The 18252-nt window shown below is 36.6% G+C and overlaps 1 protein-coding gene across 6 annotated transcripts in view; it reads left to right on the forward strand.

The window, feature by feature from the left end:
* HMCN1 (hemicentin 1) overlaps positions 1-18252 on the forward strand; it is a 454750-nt gene that overhangs the window by 421736 nt on the left and 14762 nt on the right. For all 6 annotated transcript variants that reach the window (XM_015447093.4, XM_015447120.4, XM_005540243.5 and 3 more), the window contains 10 exons: positions 189-338; positions 628-765; positions 1724-1845; positions 2675-2912; positions 7749-7811; positions 8826-8945; positions 9425-9559; positions 13790-13903; positions 14447-14572; positions 16880-17008. In XM_015447093.4, the coding sequence (XP_015302579.3) occupies positions 189-338; positions 628-765; positions 1724-1845; positions 2675-2912; positions 7749-7811; positions 8826-8945; positions 9425-9559; positions 13790-13903; positions 14447-14572; positions 16880-17008 (1335 nt within the window). The remainder of the gene's footprint in view (positions 1-188; positions 339-627; positions 766-1723; positions 1846-2674; positions 2913-7748; positions 7812-8825; positions 8946-9424; positions 9560-13789; positions 13904-14446; positions 14573-16879; positions 17009-18252) is intronic.

The raw sequence follows: 18252 nt of genomic DNA on the forward strand, positions 1-18252 counted from the left end.
ATGGGTGTTACGTGAAAGTCGAATGTTTTAAAAGTTTATTTATTTCACTATTAAATTCAGATGTCGTATGATCTTTTTGATGTTTGAGAAAAGATTTGTAGCATCTCTGAATACTGGCCTTCTTTTCTCCCACGTAATGTTGATGAAATTGCATCCTTATCCAGGAATGTTTTTTTTTCCCCCAATAGGTGGGCCCCAGCGAGCCAGAGGAAGTATTATTGGAAATATTAATGATGTTGAATTTGGAATTGCTTTCCTTAATGCCACAATAACTGATAGCCCTAACTCTGATACCAGAATAATACGTGCCAAAATTACCAATGTACCTCGTAGTCTTGGTAAGTCTTTGCTTATAGAAGTTGTTCATAAGCGTCTTTTTAAAAACTTATATATTATTCTTTATTATTACTTCCATTTAAAGTTCTATAGAAAGATACTACTAAGTCATAAGTATAATAATCCTTAGCTCTATTCCAATGGTAAGCTTTTAAAGATACATGAGGTACTGTTATTTGTTTCTGGTATTCAACATTATTTAGAATTCATCCTTGTGAATAATGTGCTATGAAGACAATAAAATAGACTGTAAAATTTTGCTATCACCTTATTTATCCTTTTTTTCTTTAGGTTCAGCAATGAGAAAGATAGTTTCTATTCTAAATCCCATTTATTGGGCAACAGCAAAGGAAATAGGAGAAGCAGTCAATGGCTTTACCCTCACCAATGCAGTCTTCAAAAGAGAAACTCAAGTGGAATTTGCAACTGGTTAGTGTCAGCTGAATTTAATATTCTATTACTATAAAAAGTATCATAAAGATTGGTGGTTAAGAAAAATACATGTTCACAGAGAATAATTTGAAACTTTTGGATGCAATCTTATTCATAAGTGATATAAAAGAAATTTCATATTTTGCTATAAACTTGTACTAACATAAGATCGTAAGAGGCCATGTGTTCTCAAGCAGTCATTTGTATACCCTAAAAGTTTTTCTCCTCTCCTCCTTTCTTCTCTTTTTAAAAATATTTTATCTTTAAATCCTTAGAGAGGATTTTAAAGACCAAACAAAGAAGGAAAATGAGTTACTGTTATTAATTAAAGACCTTTGTCTTTAAACCAAGATCCAATTAGCAATTCTTTATGAAAAAGATAGAAACAAAACAAACAAACCTAAAGGCTTTTCACTTATCCCTAGTCTTAAGGAGTATGGGTTAGCTATTCATGACCCTTTCCATGTACATACAGATGTTTAGAGAGCTCCATTTCAAGCCTCTTCACAGTTGGTCAGCCTCAATAGCAGCGACCTTTAAGGAAGAGGGGCTTATCTTTAACCAACATTTAATCAGCGGAGAAGACAATTGGATCTTTTCATGGGCATCCACTTACTAAGATGTCCTTTGTTACTTTTAGAAGCATCAGTCACAGACAATTCGTTTTTATAAGGCTGCTTTGTTATTGCCTGTGAATTTAAAGTATGAAATTTGTATAACCATATGCCACATTTTTGCTACATGAAATGTTAAAAGAAACTGAATTCAATAAACCTAACTCTTGAATTGGGAGGCTAAGTGCTAATTCAGTTCTCATCACCTATACTTATTCAAGTTGGAACTCAAATAGCATAGCTGAACCGGTATGTAAGGTAAATCTGCTCTGTGCTTCCAGAAACCTTTTTTTGTTTGTTTGTTTGTTTTGCTGTCAAAATGAATATCTTGTAATTCCCAGGAGAAATCTTGCGGATGACTCATATTGCCCGGGGCTTGGATTCCGATGGTGCTTTGCTGCTAGATATCGTTGTGAGTGGCTATGTCCTACAGCTTCAGTCACCTGCTGAAGTCACTGTAAAGGTAAAATGCCAGGATAACTTGTCTTTGCTGCTTATTAGAGTAATGATGAGTATGAGTGAAAGGTCCATAGAAGGAGCACAGATAACTTGTCCACTTTGTGGGGGGAAAATGTCCAAACTACTAAGCCTTTAAGTAACTATCTGATCTTTGTTTAAGAATCTTCAGGGACAAGTTTTTACAAACTCTCTTAATGGTTTTACCACCCTCCCTATCAGGACCAAGATCAAACACTTGATGTAACGCATTTGTTTAATTTTCTTTAAACAAAGATGATAGTAATTCTTGCATAAACGTTTTTGTGTATCATCCACGAAATATTTAAGAAATTAAAGGCTAACAATCACCCTTTCACATCTGCTTATCTTTGAGTCTCTTATTAAACTGAAATTTATGACAGCAAAATTATGAAACAACTATGTTATAATTAAAGAGTTCAAACCTTATGTTATTTCCTGAACACTACTGTACAATTACTATACAATTTTTCTCATGAAGGAGGCAATAAATAAAAGAACATAGGGTTTGATGCCAAGCAGATCCACATTCAGATCCTCATTCCACCACTTTCTAGCAATGTCATAAGAAAGTTGCTTAATTTCTACAAACTTACTTTTCTAGTCTGCAAACTATGGCTATTTAAAGCTACCTTATAGAATTGTTGATAGGATTAAAAGAGTTAACACATATTAAATGTTTACCATCATCATGATGTGTATTTTTTAGCTCCTAATCCTTTTTCCCCCCTCATTCTGCATTTCATAGTCCCCTTAAGGGGACAAAAAATTAGTATGAGCCATATTGATCTTCAAATCCACATTGTTCTCCTTAGGATTACACAGAGGACTACATTCAAACAGGTCCTGGGCAGCTGTACGCCTACTCAACGCGGCTGTTCACCATTGATGGCATCAGCATCCCATACACATGGAACCACACCGTTTTCTATGATCAGGCACGGGGAAGAATGCCTTTCTTGGTTGAAACACTTCATGCATCCTCTGTCGAATCTGACTATAACCAGTTAGAAGAGACACTGGGTTTTAAAATTCATGCTTCAATATCCAAAGGTAATTTGATTAAAAGAAAATCCGTATCTTTATGCCATCCAGTCTAAATGGTTAAAAAAAATTCAAAATAAGGACATTGAGGCTTACATCTAACATGATGATATCAGGTTTTTCATGTGTGTTGTCTATGCTTTTTTGTTAAGTAAAGCCCTATGGAAAAGCCAACCCAATTAGAGTTCTAGTACATTTATTTTACTAATATACTTCTTCACACTACACAGTGGGGTTGCTGTTGTTCTATTCCATACGTGCAGAGAGGGTTAAAAACATAATATGGTGGGGTGCAGTGGCTCACTCCTGTAATCCCAGCATTTTGGGAGGCAGAGGCGGGCGGATCACATGAGGTCGGGAGATCCAGACCAGCCTGGCCAACATGGTAAAACTACCATCTCTACTTAAAAAAAAAAAAAAAAAATTAGCCAGGCGTGGTGGCGGGTGCCAGCTACTCAGGAGGCTGAGGCAGAATTGTTTGAACCCAGGAGGCAGAGGTTGCAGTGAGCCGAGATCACGCCACTGCACTCCAGCCTGTACAACAAAGAGCAAAACTCCATCTCCAAAAAAAGAAAAACATGTGTCCAAATGCTTTTTCTTCAAATAATAAAATCCATTTGTTATTGTTTTGAATTTTATATTTGTCAAGAAATTTTTTAAATTCCTGAAACATAATACAAAGGTGTGTCTTAAACTAGTCAAAAATAATTTCTATATTTTAAAAGCAGCTTTTTAAAACTATGCGGCGATAATCAGGATTCCAGCTGTCATTTCTTGTTCCTGGAAGTTATGATTTTTTAACTGCTTTCATTTTCCAAGCATGGTTCTGCAACTCTTGATCTAAGCAGTCCATCTGTGCTATGTGGTTCTTTGATGTGTCCGTCTCCTGAGATTCCCTTTTCAGTCATAAAGAGCCACCACAGCAATTAACATTCCATATTCTGTGGGGTTTTAATGCTGGGATGATTCTTGTATGTAGTCATGTTAGACATTAAATGTTTATGTTATTTCACATAACATAAAAGTTCAATTTAACGTTGAACTTTAGGCTCCCATGAGTTTACTTAAAAGGATTCACATTGACCTTGTGAATGTGTTTTCCTGTGTGCCATGTTTCCTAAAATAGAGCCAAGTAAATTTTAAACATCACCATTTTATGTTTAGCAGATATCCTAAAAATTTATTTTCAGTGTTTACTCTTGCTTTCATCAGTAACTTTTACTATTGCCATGCATGCCATGCCACTTGAACAAAAGAAATGAGCTACCAGAATGAGGAGTTACATTTTCTTTCCCTAATTATGCCAGGTTTTTTTGGGTTTTTTTTGAGATGGAATTTCACTCGTCGCCCAGGCTGGAGTGCAGTGGCGCGATCTCGGCTCACTGCAAGCTCCACCTCCCGGGTTCACGCCATTCTCCTGTTCCAGCCTCCCAAGTAGCTGGGACTACAGGTGCCCGCCACCATGCCCGGCTAATTTTTTGTATTTTTAGTAGAGACGGGGTTTCACCGTGTTAGCCAGGATGGTCTCGATCTCCTGACCTCGTGATCCGCCCGTCTCGGCCTCCCAAATACCTGCTTTTTAAATCTAACTTCTGTTTCTACTTTTTTCAGTACTCCATCTAATTAAAAAAAAAAAAAAAAGATAACTGGGCACAAATAAGTGAATTTCTACCATCTGGAACTACATGAATTGATTTCTGAAAAGTCATGTACACTTTCTACCTAATCGTGTACATTTCCCAAGCCCAAAACTGCTTAAAGGTCTTTGTGGTGTCTTTAAGTGGGTTTGTTGAGGGATCTGGGTCCCACAATATAAAGAAACACACTGTATGACTTTTAAAGGCCCCTTACTATCCTTGGACACTGTGATTCTATGAATTACATATAATACATATGTCATGGTCCTTGTCAATTTTAAGAATTGTGTACTTGCAATTTGTTTTTGAGCAACCATTAGGGGGCAAGCTTGCATTCCTGGTAATTTAACTAGCAAATCGTGTTAGGTCTATACTAGAGCTAAGTATGGTTGCAGTGAAATTAGAATCTTCCGGAGAGCCTGATGAAAGTTCAGATTTCTGGCCACAAAGATTTTTGGTTTAGCAAGTCCACGGTCGGGTCTGGGAGTTTATATTTTTAACACAGACCCTAAATGATTCTAATATATCTGGTCTGCACTCTTGCTTTTGGAAAGTACTGGTCAGGAAAACTCTCAAATAAAGTCAATCTCCTATTTTTATATCTTTAAAATCTAATGTCTTTTTAAAATTAATTATAAAGTATATATTTTACAAACCAATCAGAGCGTATCAGAAATTATAAAGGAATATATAAATTTAACTACAAATACATTTTTTAAAACTTCTTCATGGGAAGAAAAAAAAGTGAAATGAGAAGGTAAAATATGCACCAAGAAAAAATATTTGCATCACATGTTATTGACAACCATGATTAACCTTAATACATACAAAGGCACTTCAAAATCAGAAAGAGGCAAATATCCTCAGTAGAAAACTGCATAAGGGAAACTCACAAAAGAGTAAATAATGACAAATGTGAAGAAACTGTTTACCCTCATTAGTAAGCAAGGAAATGCAAATTAATAAGTTATTTTCTGACTATAACAAGGGTGATGACTGCCTAGTGTTACAGAGGTATGGGGAAATGAACACCCTTACACACTGCTGGCAGGGGGATAAATTGGTTCAACATTTCTGGAAGGCAGTGTGTCTCCAATAGCCTTTCAAATATTCATATCTTTTCAGTTATCTCATTTTGGGAGTCTGTCCTATGAAAATCACAGAAATAGCCAAAGATGAATGCTTAGGAAGTTTTATCCAGTGTTATTTATAATAGAAAAATAATAAATATCCTCAAAGTAGGAAACAAATACGTAAGTTATGGCACAGCTATATAACAATAACTTAAAATCACTGAAATAGGAAATATTTAGCTCATTTATTCATTTAACAAATATTTGTTGAGTGCCTACTGTGTACTAAACATTGTTCTAGGTGTTGACAGCATCACTGTAAACAAGTAACAAAGGGAAATGTTCATGACAATAATAACTGAAAAGCACTGTATGAGCCAAACCTGGGTTGCCCACCCCTGGGTGATTATAAGAAAATCTTTACACCCATTAAAAACACAGATTCCCAGTTCTCTTTCTTGGCAATTCTAGTAGAAATGGGACCAAGGGAACCTATATTTTTAATAAGATTTTCAAATGATTTTTATGATTAGTCAAGCTTGGCAATTATCAGTCTGTATATCCTAAATTTAATTTCTAAGTATATATTCACAAAAGTGACTGGAAGGAAAAACATCAAAATCTCAGCAGTAGTTCGTTCAATTTGACAAGACTACCAGAATTTTATACTTTTCAAGGTTTCTACTGTTATCATACATTATTATAAACAAATATTTTTTATTGCCTTTTACTATCTTGAAATAAAAATTGTAACATAATTCAAAATAACACACTTTATAATATGAAAATCAACAAAAAGAAAATAACTCATAACATTACATATTTTAATATGAAAATCTTTGGACAGAAAGAAGTAGTTGTATACTCAAACATACACTGAATCCTAGTATGATTATTTGGGGAACATTAAGCAACTCTTAGTAATGTTCTATATGAAACAGTCCAATCAGCCATCAATTTTTATGAAAACTGCATTCCTAGAAAATTCACTATATATTTAAATCGTGAAAAATGCGTAATATACGGCAGACACATTCAAAGCTTAGAAAATTATAGATTTCTTACTTTCATGAAAGTCTTGCAAGGCAAGGGACAGATCATCTTTCAAGACTACACATTGCATTCTTGTAAAACCTGCCACGGGACCTGTCCCACTCACTGAATTTTAATAGTCTTATTATGACAACAAAAGTATCTCCCAAAAAACTTCCCGAATTCCACCTAATAGAAGATATCTCCCCTATTTATAACCAAAAACCTAAAACTACTATCAGGTAATAAATTAATATGTTTACATGACATGTTTTTTCCGCAATTGTGTCCCACACAACGTAACTGGTTGGATTAAAGAATGAACAAATGACTAAGTGGAAACTAAATTGTGATACACACACAGTAACCATGCAATGATCACTTAGCAAACAATGTGCCCTAGATGTTTCTGTCCCATCTATCCTAGTACGACCCCACTGCATGAGCAGGAAGACTAGGATGCTTTCAGGAAAAGAGGTTTCTTAACTAATCTGTTCTTGTTCTTGTTCGCTTTTTTGTTTCTGACATCTAACTTAAGTCTTTTCTATCACAGTATGCCTGTTTCCCCTTATTTTGACTAGATGAAAAGGAAAACACTTGGTCACACGTGGGAGATTTTGACCCAAATGCTCAATGATGCTAATGGAGGAGGATCCACAAAAGGAGGGAGCTTCTTCACAGAGTTTCTATTTTTCACTGGCACGAATTATTTTAAGTTGCTTGAAAACAGCATTTCTCTTTCTAGAGTAAAACAGGGTTAGTAATGGCTGGAAGAATAGGACTTTGCCCGTGGTTATACCTGGCATATACATTTATCTTGGACCCTTTTTAGTTATCACAGAATAATTTTTTTATTGATGTGAACAACTTACACAAGAAACCCGTTTCCAGTGGCAGCTTGTCAACAATCTCTGGACTGGGATTCATTTACTTCTTGGTTGAGAAACAGGCAAAGTTTTCCATGCCTGCTTATTTTCACCTATTGCATTTTTGCATTATGTGTTTCATCTTTGGCATATATTCCCAGGAAAGATGCTAATGGAAAGAAACCAGGGGCAACTATTCTAATAAGCCAGTTAACTTTGCTTTCCTCTCTGTGGTAGGAGATCGCAGTAATCAGTGCCCCTCCGGGTTTACCTTAGACTCAGTTGGACCTTTTTGTGCTGGTAAGTACAGAGATAAAGGGTTTTATTGTAATGAAAATGTCAATGTTGGATAGCATTTAATGGATATCTATTGCCCTTTCCCTAGGTATTTAATCATCACAACAGTTCTGTAAACATCCCATTTGACAGCTAAGGAAATAGAGATGTAGAAAAGTCAAACTACCAAAAACCACTCAGCATCAAGTGGCAGAGCTACATTTGAATTTAAGTTAATTGCAAAGCCCATGTTCTCTGAATTTGGCCACAGCCAACTGTGTCAGAGATAGTGACTAACTATAGATGTGGAGCGAGCAGACAGACAATAAACACTATACTTCATCTGGTGACTTGATTGCTGTAGGTGTGAGAGCCACAATCCAACATTAAGCCACTGAACCCTAGAATTAATCAGAGGACAGGCAGGATTGTGGACTTATCACTAATGTAAACCAATTTTATCCCACCAAAGTACCAGCACAAGAGATGTACAGATAAGTTAACTGCTAAGTAAATGGCTTGAGGAGCTTACATTTACATACACAGCGCTTTTCTTTCATTAGTAGGCAATGTAATATAGTCTTATTATAAAGAGGTAGTCTTTTGACTACCGAGGTTCAAATGACAGCCCTGCCAGTAATGACTTATATGACCTTAAGCAATTTATGTAACTTCTTTGTTCCTCAGTTTTGTCCTGCAAAATGAGGACAGTAATAAAAATACTTATCTCCTAGAAATTCTGCGATGAAACAGTTAAAGCAGGTAAAAGGCATTTAGAGCACAGTAGATAAATATATTTTAGCTATTATCATTGTTGTTTTACGATGTAATCTAACTATCTATTCACTATCAAGGATAACTCAGATGCCTCAAATTATTTTTATTTAGTGAATTCATTTTGTGGCACTTAAAGTATTTTCTATTATAGTTGATTCAACTTCTTGGCCTCTATAAGCAATTATTTTTACTGGCTTTAATAACTCCCAGAAAGTAGGGATTTTATATATTGATCTGGGCCTTCTTGTTTTTTTCTTTCAGATGAGGATGAATGTGCAGCAGGGAATCCCTGTTCCCATACCTGCCACAATGCCATGGGGACCTACTACTGCTCCTGCCCTAAAGGCCTCACCATAGCTGCAGATGGAAGAACTTGTCAAGGTATTCACAAATCTAATAGACACATTTAAGCAATGGGTCAAGGCAATCTTTGACCTAGAAAAAGTGTGATATACCCATTCTCTTCTTTCCTACTACTTCTGCCCACACTTTGGCAACAAACAGAAGGTTGGGCTGAAAAAACAAGAACACTGCTCATGCACTGCCTGCATGTAGGGCACTCTCAAGGCAGGAATGCCTGGAGCATCTCAAGATCTCAGAAAGGAGAAGTAACTTCTTAAAAGCCACCTAATTTGTAAGTGGTCTGATTAGTCAGTCTATGAAGATACTAATCACACCGTGCTGCTGTGAGTTTGTCAGCTATTTAGCCCACCTGAAGTGACTCAACCAAAAACTTCAGTCCTTCTTGTTCTTTTCTAGTTTCAAGTGTCCTTCATGGCTTTTCATATCCCTATTTCACAGCAGGTTCTTGGGCTGGTGTTCTTCAGTTCACCTCAGTTGAATGATTCCTTCTGTTGCAGATATTGATGAGTGTGCTTTGGGTAGGCACACCTGCCACGCTGGTCAGGACTGTGACAATACAATTGGATCCTATCGCTGTGTGGTCCATTGTGGAACTGGTTTTCGAAGAACCTCTGATGGGCTGAGTTGTCAAGGTATAAAAATGGAGGCCTTTTCTTTATGTTCATGACAGTAAGAATTAGACCCCCCTTTTGACTCCCTCGAAAGTTAACTGTCTCAGAAACTCCAAGAGGAAGGGACCACATAAAAGGGAGAGAGTGAGGAGATATCCAGCAAGTGGGACTCCTGTCTCTCTGGAGAACTTAAACCTGAACTTCATTTTATACGTTTTATAAGTTGAGCTTCTTCATGAGCTCTTATTCAGATACATTCCACAGCTATTTTAAATATGTATGGCACAGTGGTTTTGAATGACCATTTGCCTGTTACCATTTGATTGAGATCATACTGCACAGTCCAATAAAATCTATTTCATAAAATTCCATTGCATAAGACTGCCAGAATGTTTGTTGAAGGATATTTTTAGTAGGCTATTTTTAAGAACAGTTTTAGGTTCACAGCAAAATTGAGCAGAAAGTACATAGATTCCCACATAACCCCTTCCCTCCACACACACAGCCTTCCTCACTATCAACATCCCACACTATCAAATGTACCAGGGCGGTACATTTGTTACAGTCAATAAACCTACACTGACACATCATTATCACTCAGAGGCTAGCTTATATTAAGCTTCTCTTGGTGTTGCACATTCTATAGGTTTGCAAAAATTTATAACAACATGTATCTGCCATGATAGTGTCGTACAGAATAGTTTCACTGTCCTCAAAATTCTCTGTGCTTCACTGAATCATTTCTGTTTCCTCCAACCTCTGACAAACACCGATCTTGTTACTATCTTTGTGGTTTTGCCTTTTCCAGAATGTCATATAGTTGGAATCATACAATTGTGCAGCCTTTTCAGATTGCCTTCTTTCACTTAGTAACATTTAAGGTTCCTCCACCCCTTTTCATGGCTTGATAGTTCATTTCTTTTCACTGCTCAATAATAAATATCTAGATACAAAACAGTTTACCTAGTGAAGGACATCTTAGTTGCCTCCAAGTTTTGGCAAATATAAATAAAGCTGTTATCAGGATTTTTCATAAAGGAAAAGACAGTGGATCCAAAACTGAATGTTTATCAACAGAATAAATGAAGCATGGTACATACACCATGAACCACTGTGCATCCATGAGAAAAATCCAGATCTAGGAAAGTATGTATAATTTTGCAGAAAAGAGTATGTAACTGGAAAAACAACCAAAGAAAAAAAGGAAATGGATCTATATATTTCGGTGGAGATATTTATGTGGCTGCAGTAGAAATAAATTATTATTCATACTAGATTGTTAATGTTGTTTGCCTTTGGTGGGTAAGAAGGGTAAAAAGGGAGAAGGGAGCCCAACCGAAAGAGGAAGAAGAAAAAAAAAAACTGCACTAAGAAAAATATTTTAAAAGTTTGTGATCACAGCCGGGTGCAGTGGTTCACAAATGTAATCCCAGCTATTTGGGAGGCTGAGGCAGGAGAATCACTTGAACCCGGGAGGTAGAGGTTGCAGTGAGCCGAGATTGTGCCATTGCACTCCAGCCTGGGTGACAGAGAGAGACTCTGTCTCAAAAACAAAACAAAAAAGTATATCATCACATCTGTGTTTATGTAAGTTAACACATTGTAGATTTTGAGTGGTTAAATTAAAAGATGTCAAATAGAAAACAAGTACAAAATAAGAGACATTGGCAATCCAGAATGTAAGGTGAGGAAGTGAAGAGCTCAACTATGGTGATTTTTCTTTTGAAGGGTTTGGAATATAGCAAGAGAGAAGTGGCAGGAGCTTGAGATGAGTATGGACTTACGAGAGGAAAATTTTGATTATATCTACAGGTTTATTGGAAAGAAAAAGTATAATTTTTTAAAAAGTACTTCCTTCTTATACTTAAGTTTTGAGATATATGTGCAGAATGTGCAGGTTTGTTACATAGGTATGCACATGCCATGGTGGTTTGCTGCACCCATCAACCCATCACCTACATTAGGTATTTCTCCTAAGGCTGTCCCTCCCCTAACCCCCTCCCAACCCCTCGACAGGCCCTGGTGTGTGATGCTTCCCTCCCTATGTCCATGCATTCTCATTGTTCAACTCCCACTTAGGAGTGAGAACACACAGTGTGTGGTTTTCTGTTCCTGTGTTAGTTTGCTGAGAATTATGGTTTCCAGCTTAATCCTGCAAAGGACATGAACTTACCCTTTTAATGGCTGCATAGTATTCCATGGTGTATATGTGCCACATTTTATGTGAAGGACCTCTCAAGGAGAACTGCAAACCACTGCTCAAGGAAATAAGAGAGGACACAAACGTTCCATGCTCATGGATAGGAAGAATCAATATCGTGAAAATGGCCATACTGCCCAAAGTAATTTATAGATTCAGTGCTATCCCCATCAAGCTACCACTGATTTTCTTCACAGAACTAGAAAAAACTACTTTAAATTTTATGTGGAACCAAAAAAGAGCCCGTATAGCCAAGACAATCCTAAGCAAAAAGAAAAAAACTGGAGGCATCATGCTACCTGACTTCAAACTATACTACAAAGCTACAGTAACAAAAACAGCATGGTACTGGTGCCAAAACAGATATATAGACCAATGGAACAGAAAAGAGGCCTCAGAAATACCACCACATATCTACAACCATCTGATCTTTGACAAACCTGACACAAGCAATAGGGAAAGGATTCCCTATGTAATAAATGGTGAGAAAACTGGCTAGCCATATGCAGAAAATTGAAACTGGACCCCTTCCTTACACCTTATACAAAAATTAACTCAAGATGGGTTAACGACTTAAACATAAGACCTAAAACCATAAAAACCCTAGAAGAAAACCTAGGCAATAGCATTCAGGACATAGGCATGGGCAAAGACTTCATGACTAAAACACCGAAAGCAATGGCAACAAGTCAAAATTGACAAATGGGATCTAATTAAACTGAAGAGCTTCTGCACAGCAAAAGAAACTATCAGAGTGAGAAAATTTTTGCAATCTATCGATCTGACAAAGGGCTAATATCCAGAACCTATAAGAAACTTAAACAAATTTACAAGAAAAAAAAAATCCCATCAAAAAGTACACAAAGGATATGAACAGACACTTTGCAAAAGAAGACATTTATGCAGCCAACAACCATATGAGTAAAAGCTCATCATCACTGGTCATTAGAGAAATGCAAATCAAAACCACAATGAGACCATCTTACGTAAGTTAGAATGGCAATCATTAAAAAGTCAGGAAACAACAGATGCTGGAGAGGAGGTAGAGAAATAGGAATGCTTTTACACTGTTGGTGGGAGTGTAAATTAGTTCGATGATTGTGGAAGACAGTGTGGCGATTCCTCAAGGAACTAGAACCAGAAATACCGTTTGACCCACCAATCCCATTACTGGATATATACTCAAAGGATTATAAATCATTCTACTATAAAGACACGTGCACACGTATGTTTACTGAAGCACTATTCACAATAGTAAAGACATAGAACCAACCCAAATGCCCATCAGTGATAGACTGGAAGGACTTTAAAAATGCACAGGAGGAGGGAATGATTGATGGACCACAGTCCTCATCTTGGTGAGGAAGGGTAAGATGGGCTGCAGAGCTCAAAAGCTCAAATAGAGGGACTTTTCTTCAGTGAGAGAAGAGGGATTTCTTCCTCTGGGACTGGAGGAAAGGAAAGGAAAGAAGGTACAAACCACAGGCAATTCCCCAAGAGTTTGAGGAGTTCATGCCTGCAGAGTTTTTGTTACACTATGACCCAGATGGTGTTTGGGAAGTACAACGTAGCAGTGACTGCAAATGTAGAGAAATGCTGATGTTAATGCAGTCAGGCACAGGGTGATAAAGACCTGCACCAAGTTAAGGAGCAAGAAAGGGGAAGAAAGGACAATTGCAAAAGACCTTAGTAGTGTTGGAGTTTTTTCCTCTGTATTCAGCATCCCAGTCTGTCAGTAACATTCCAGGACTGGAACTTCCTAGAAACAGGAGTGAGAGCCATATGGCAAAATACTTAAAGTAGAAGAGTGTTTCATTGACAGTTCTGTATCATTAGCAGTTGTCTACTTTTAAGAGTATTGAAGAGAGATATCCTCTCCAGCAATTAATTCTGTCAAGTATTTGGCAGATCACATGAGTGTGAATACATTGGATAGGTTTTAGAGATCTTAAACATGGTAATGATCAAGATCATTAAAATGTTAAATATTTGGGATACATTAACTCAGGTTTCCTAATAGCATATAATGAAAGTATTGTTTTATTTAACAGATATTAATGAATGTCAAGAATCCAGCCCCTGTCACCAGCGCTGTTTCAATGCCATAGGAAGTTTCCACTGTGGATGTGAACCTGGGTATCAGCTCAAAGGCAGAAAATGCATGGGTAAGAAAAGGGCTTTGAATTTAAAGGAATGACACCTCTACAACTTCTTAATGATGTCTGATCTAAATGCATAAAGTGTGTCTTGGTACTGGTTCCCATTTAGGACACCAAGCATGCAGCATGTATGCAATCCATGCAAAACCAAAATGACAAAAAATGCTATGTTTTATGAGTTTCTTTTTCTAATTACATACCCATTCTTCATGACATTTCCTCTAATTTTTTTGCAAAAGTATACCTATACATATAAATATATGTACATATATATGTATACAAATGAAATTAACAGTGTATATAAATTTTATTTTTCTAAGAAGAGAAAATGGTATGGCTACCTGCTCTATAAAACAGTTTTTGTTTTTGATTTTTATTCTATTTTAAAGTGTGTTACATACATTGTTGAATTTAAGCACTTTAACCTTACACAGTGATTATGCAATGAATATATGTAAATAATATCCCTAAACTCCAAAAGTATGATTTCCCTGGAAAAGTTGAATACATAATTTTCTTAATCTACATTACCTTTGTTCTTTCATCAAGATGTGAACGAGTGTAGGCAGAATGTATGCAGACCAGATCAGCACTGTAAGAACACCCGTGGTGGCTATAAGTGCATTGATCTTTGTCCAAATGGAATGACCAAGGCAGAAAATGGAACCTGTATTGGTGAGTGTCTGGCTGTTTCCATGACTGAGATCACTTTGCCATCAACAAGTCAAGTAAGGCATTCATTTTAAAACTAGTGATTACAGTAAATTTAAGCTACCAAGGAAATCTTTCTTTTTCCATAAGTACTCCCAACTTCTAGGATAATTGAGCTCCAGGTCCCAGGGTCATGGCTATACCCGGAAATGGAAGCTCACTATGAAAACTTACGACCATTTTGATCTCCCATCAATTAAATATTTGGTTTACATGGTTTAATATCCACAAGCATTAATATTATCTCACATAATTTCTAATATGAAATTTAGCATATATGTTAAGAATTTCATGGAGGAAAGAAAAATTATGTCTGTAGAGATTTATTAAAATTCAAAATATAATTATTTTGGAGCTGTATATTCTTTAAATATCAAATCCATGACCAGACAAATAAATAATTTGCCCAAAATTTATGCTTTGTCTATTCTACATCAATGACCAGACACAATGGTACATTATATTTCTCCCTACATTTTTTCTGTGTATGTCTATTCTGTACCAGCCTGGTTAGCAGAGCTAGCAACTGTAGGATTTATAAAAATAAAAGAGATACCATTCCCGTTCTCATTCCTGCTAAAGAACACAGGAGAAAGAAATAATGTATGGGTTAAATTGGCCTACTCTAGTCCCTCCACTATACCCCCTCCCCCCAAAAAAGCAAAAACCTATAATACAAGGTGAATGAAACACCATAAAGAGGAACAAATTCTACAAGAATACCCAAGAAAGTGACTGTATCCAGTAGGAGTCACTATGAAGGAGGTCGTGGAAATGATCACATTTAAATATAGGTTGGGATGTTACTAGATGGAGATGATAGGAAAAGGAAAGCAAGAAAGCCTTGTATAAGGGAGAAAGAGCTGAACTTAGGGATAAAGTGTTAAAATTCATTGTTCCTTCTTGATAGCTGTCTAACCTTTGGACAAGTCTTATGATTACACAGAAATTTGAGTTTAAGTTTCTCGTTGTAAAAATAACAGTTTTTCTTTAAAAAATCAATTCTAAAATATTAATAAAATTATAGTGTCTTGGATTTGTTTCAAAACAATATGATAGGATTGTGGGGGATAGATATAGATGAAGGAATATTGGCCATCTGTTGATAGTTGCTAAGTTCATTAGTATAATTTAAAACAACAACAACTGGTGATGGGAGTTGAACTATTAGATTTCAAAGACTTGTTTCAGCTCTCACACTATAGATATTGGTCAATACTTTCCTTATCATTTAATAGCAGCCAACTCTATCAGGAGTTTGATGCCAGCCTGGCCAACATGGTGGAACCCCGTCTCTACTAAAAATACAAAAATTAGCTGGGCAAGGTGGCGCATGCCTGTAGTCCCAGCTACTCTGAGGGCTGAGGTGGGAGGATCACTTGAACCCAGCAGGCAGAGGTTGCAGTAAGCTAAGATCATGCCACTGCACTCCAGCCTGGGTGATAGAGCGATACCCCATCTCAAAAAAAAAAAAAAAGGGTAGCAGCCATCTCAGAGCATCATGTACAGTTACATGCAATTATAAACATTTTTCAGAATACTGACCCTAATTATGTATAAGATTAACTAGGCATGAGATGAGTTGAAAGAGCAGAAACTTTTTAAGAAGCTACAGCAAAAATCTAGCTAAGTGGAAATGTAAATGTAGAGATACATGGTTTTGATTGAGGAAATCGAACTACCCAATCTTTGTATATAGCAAATGTTCAAATTATTATTACTAGAAACTCTTTTAAAATAAATGCTTTTCAATAGCAGGAATACAGAACATCATTTATCATTTAAAGCTTGATGGACTTGAAACACAGGCATGCTGTTATCACAAATAGGGGAGTAAGGTTAAGGCACTGAGGGTGTGCTGGGTTTGAAGTAGTGGTAAAACAAAGAGATGGGGATGTCCAGCTAGCAGCTAGAAACATGGGACTGTGGATCAGAAGCAATAGAGCACTACTGTTCTCAGTCTGTCTAAACTCTAATCACTTGTACAAAGAAGACGACAAAAGGAGGAAGGGATATAGAGAAGGAGAAAAAAGAAATCTGAGAATAAAACTCTCCATAATAGGGAGCAGGAGGAGGAAAAGCAGCCAGTTAATAAGTGGCAGAGCTGGGACTTGAACCCAGGTTTTCTGATTCCAAGTTGTAAGTTGGTATGATCTCAACCACTTGGTGAGAAATGCAACCTTTGGCAATCCTACAGAATGCTGATTTCAGATACAATGACTTTGGGTTTGAAAGAGGAAATGTTACTTCTTATTGCCTCCATGTCTGTAGATATTGATGAATGTAAAGATGGGACCCATCAGTGCAGATATAACCAGATATGTGAGAATACAAGAGGCAGCTATCGCTGTGTATGCCCAAGAGGTTATCGGTCTCAAGGAGTTGGAAGACCCTGCATGGGTAAGTTAATAGGAACTTGTTGAGCAATAAAGCTACTGATACAGTTACCTAGCCTTACCAACTCGCTTAGGGCCACTTTCTCTATCCTCAAATGGTCTCTTGTTACAATAATAAGGTATGTAAATTGATTTACATCATTCAACACAATTTGGATACTTCTTTGGAGACTTCATATTGAGCTCAATTTACACTGACATTTCAAGTGATAATAATCACTTACTGTGTGCTTGCTGTACAGCATACATACCAAAGTGAGGTTCTGATATAATTGCCATCACAACTTAATTACCAAGATTATCTCATTGATTATATCTCTATGCACATGACATAAATGTTTGCATAGATACATTTTATTTGAGCATGACGTATACTTGTATGTAGTATGAAAGTTTAGGTGTGAGGTTTTAAAATAGGGACACACAATTTAAACAAATGGATAATTATTACTTTATTGCATATTTAATGCTTAAATATCTCATTCATTTCTCCCCACTTGCCTACTTGTTTTCATCTTAGTCATATTTGAATATGAAAGCAAATAGAAAATATCTGTAAGAAGATAACCACATACTTTTGGTAAAAATTAATGCATTTATAATCAAGAAACTGATCTATCAAACTGTAGTCTTCCTTAGAATATTCAATTGCACTAAAATAATTGTGTGGGCTTTTCAATACTAGCTTCTGGGTTACATGCTGTTTTTCAAATTGGTTGCCTTGTTGTCTACTTAATGATTATTTCTAGCAAATTCTCCCAAAAAGACGTAGCTCTGTCTTTATGCAATCCCTAGCATAGTATTTTGTATGTAGCAAATATTCAAACTAATACCATTACTAGAAACTCTTTTAAATGTTTTTTAATAACAGCAATACAAAGCATCATTTTAGTCTTCTATTTAGATATTATCATTTATATATAGTTTAAAATCTTGATTAGCCATAACAGTGACTTTTCAGAATGAAATACAGGTATTTGTTCACCAATTTGGCCACCAGTTGGATCTCAGACATTGTGCTAGGGAATAAAACAAGGAAGGATGCAGAACCATTGCCTTAAAACAAGAGTTAGAATGGCTGGGCGTGGTGGTTCACACCTGTAATCCCAGCACTTTGGGAGGCCAAGATGGGTGGACCACCTGAGGTCAGGAATTTGAGACCAGCCTGGCCAACATGGCGAAACCCCATCTCTACTAAAAGTACAAAAATTAGCTGGGCATGGCGGCAGGCACTTGTAATCCCAGCTA

The sequence above is a fragment of the Macaca fascicularis genome, chromosome 1 (assembly GCF_037993035.2).
Source record: "Macaca fascicularis isolate 582-1 chromosome 1, T2T-MFA8v1.1".
Lineage (NCBI taxonomy): Eukaryota > Metazoa > Chordata > Mammalia > Primates > Cercopithecidae > Macaca > Macaca fascicularis.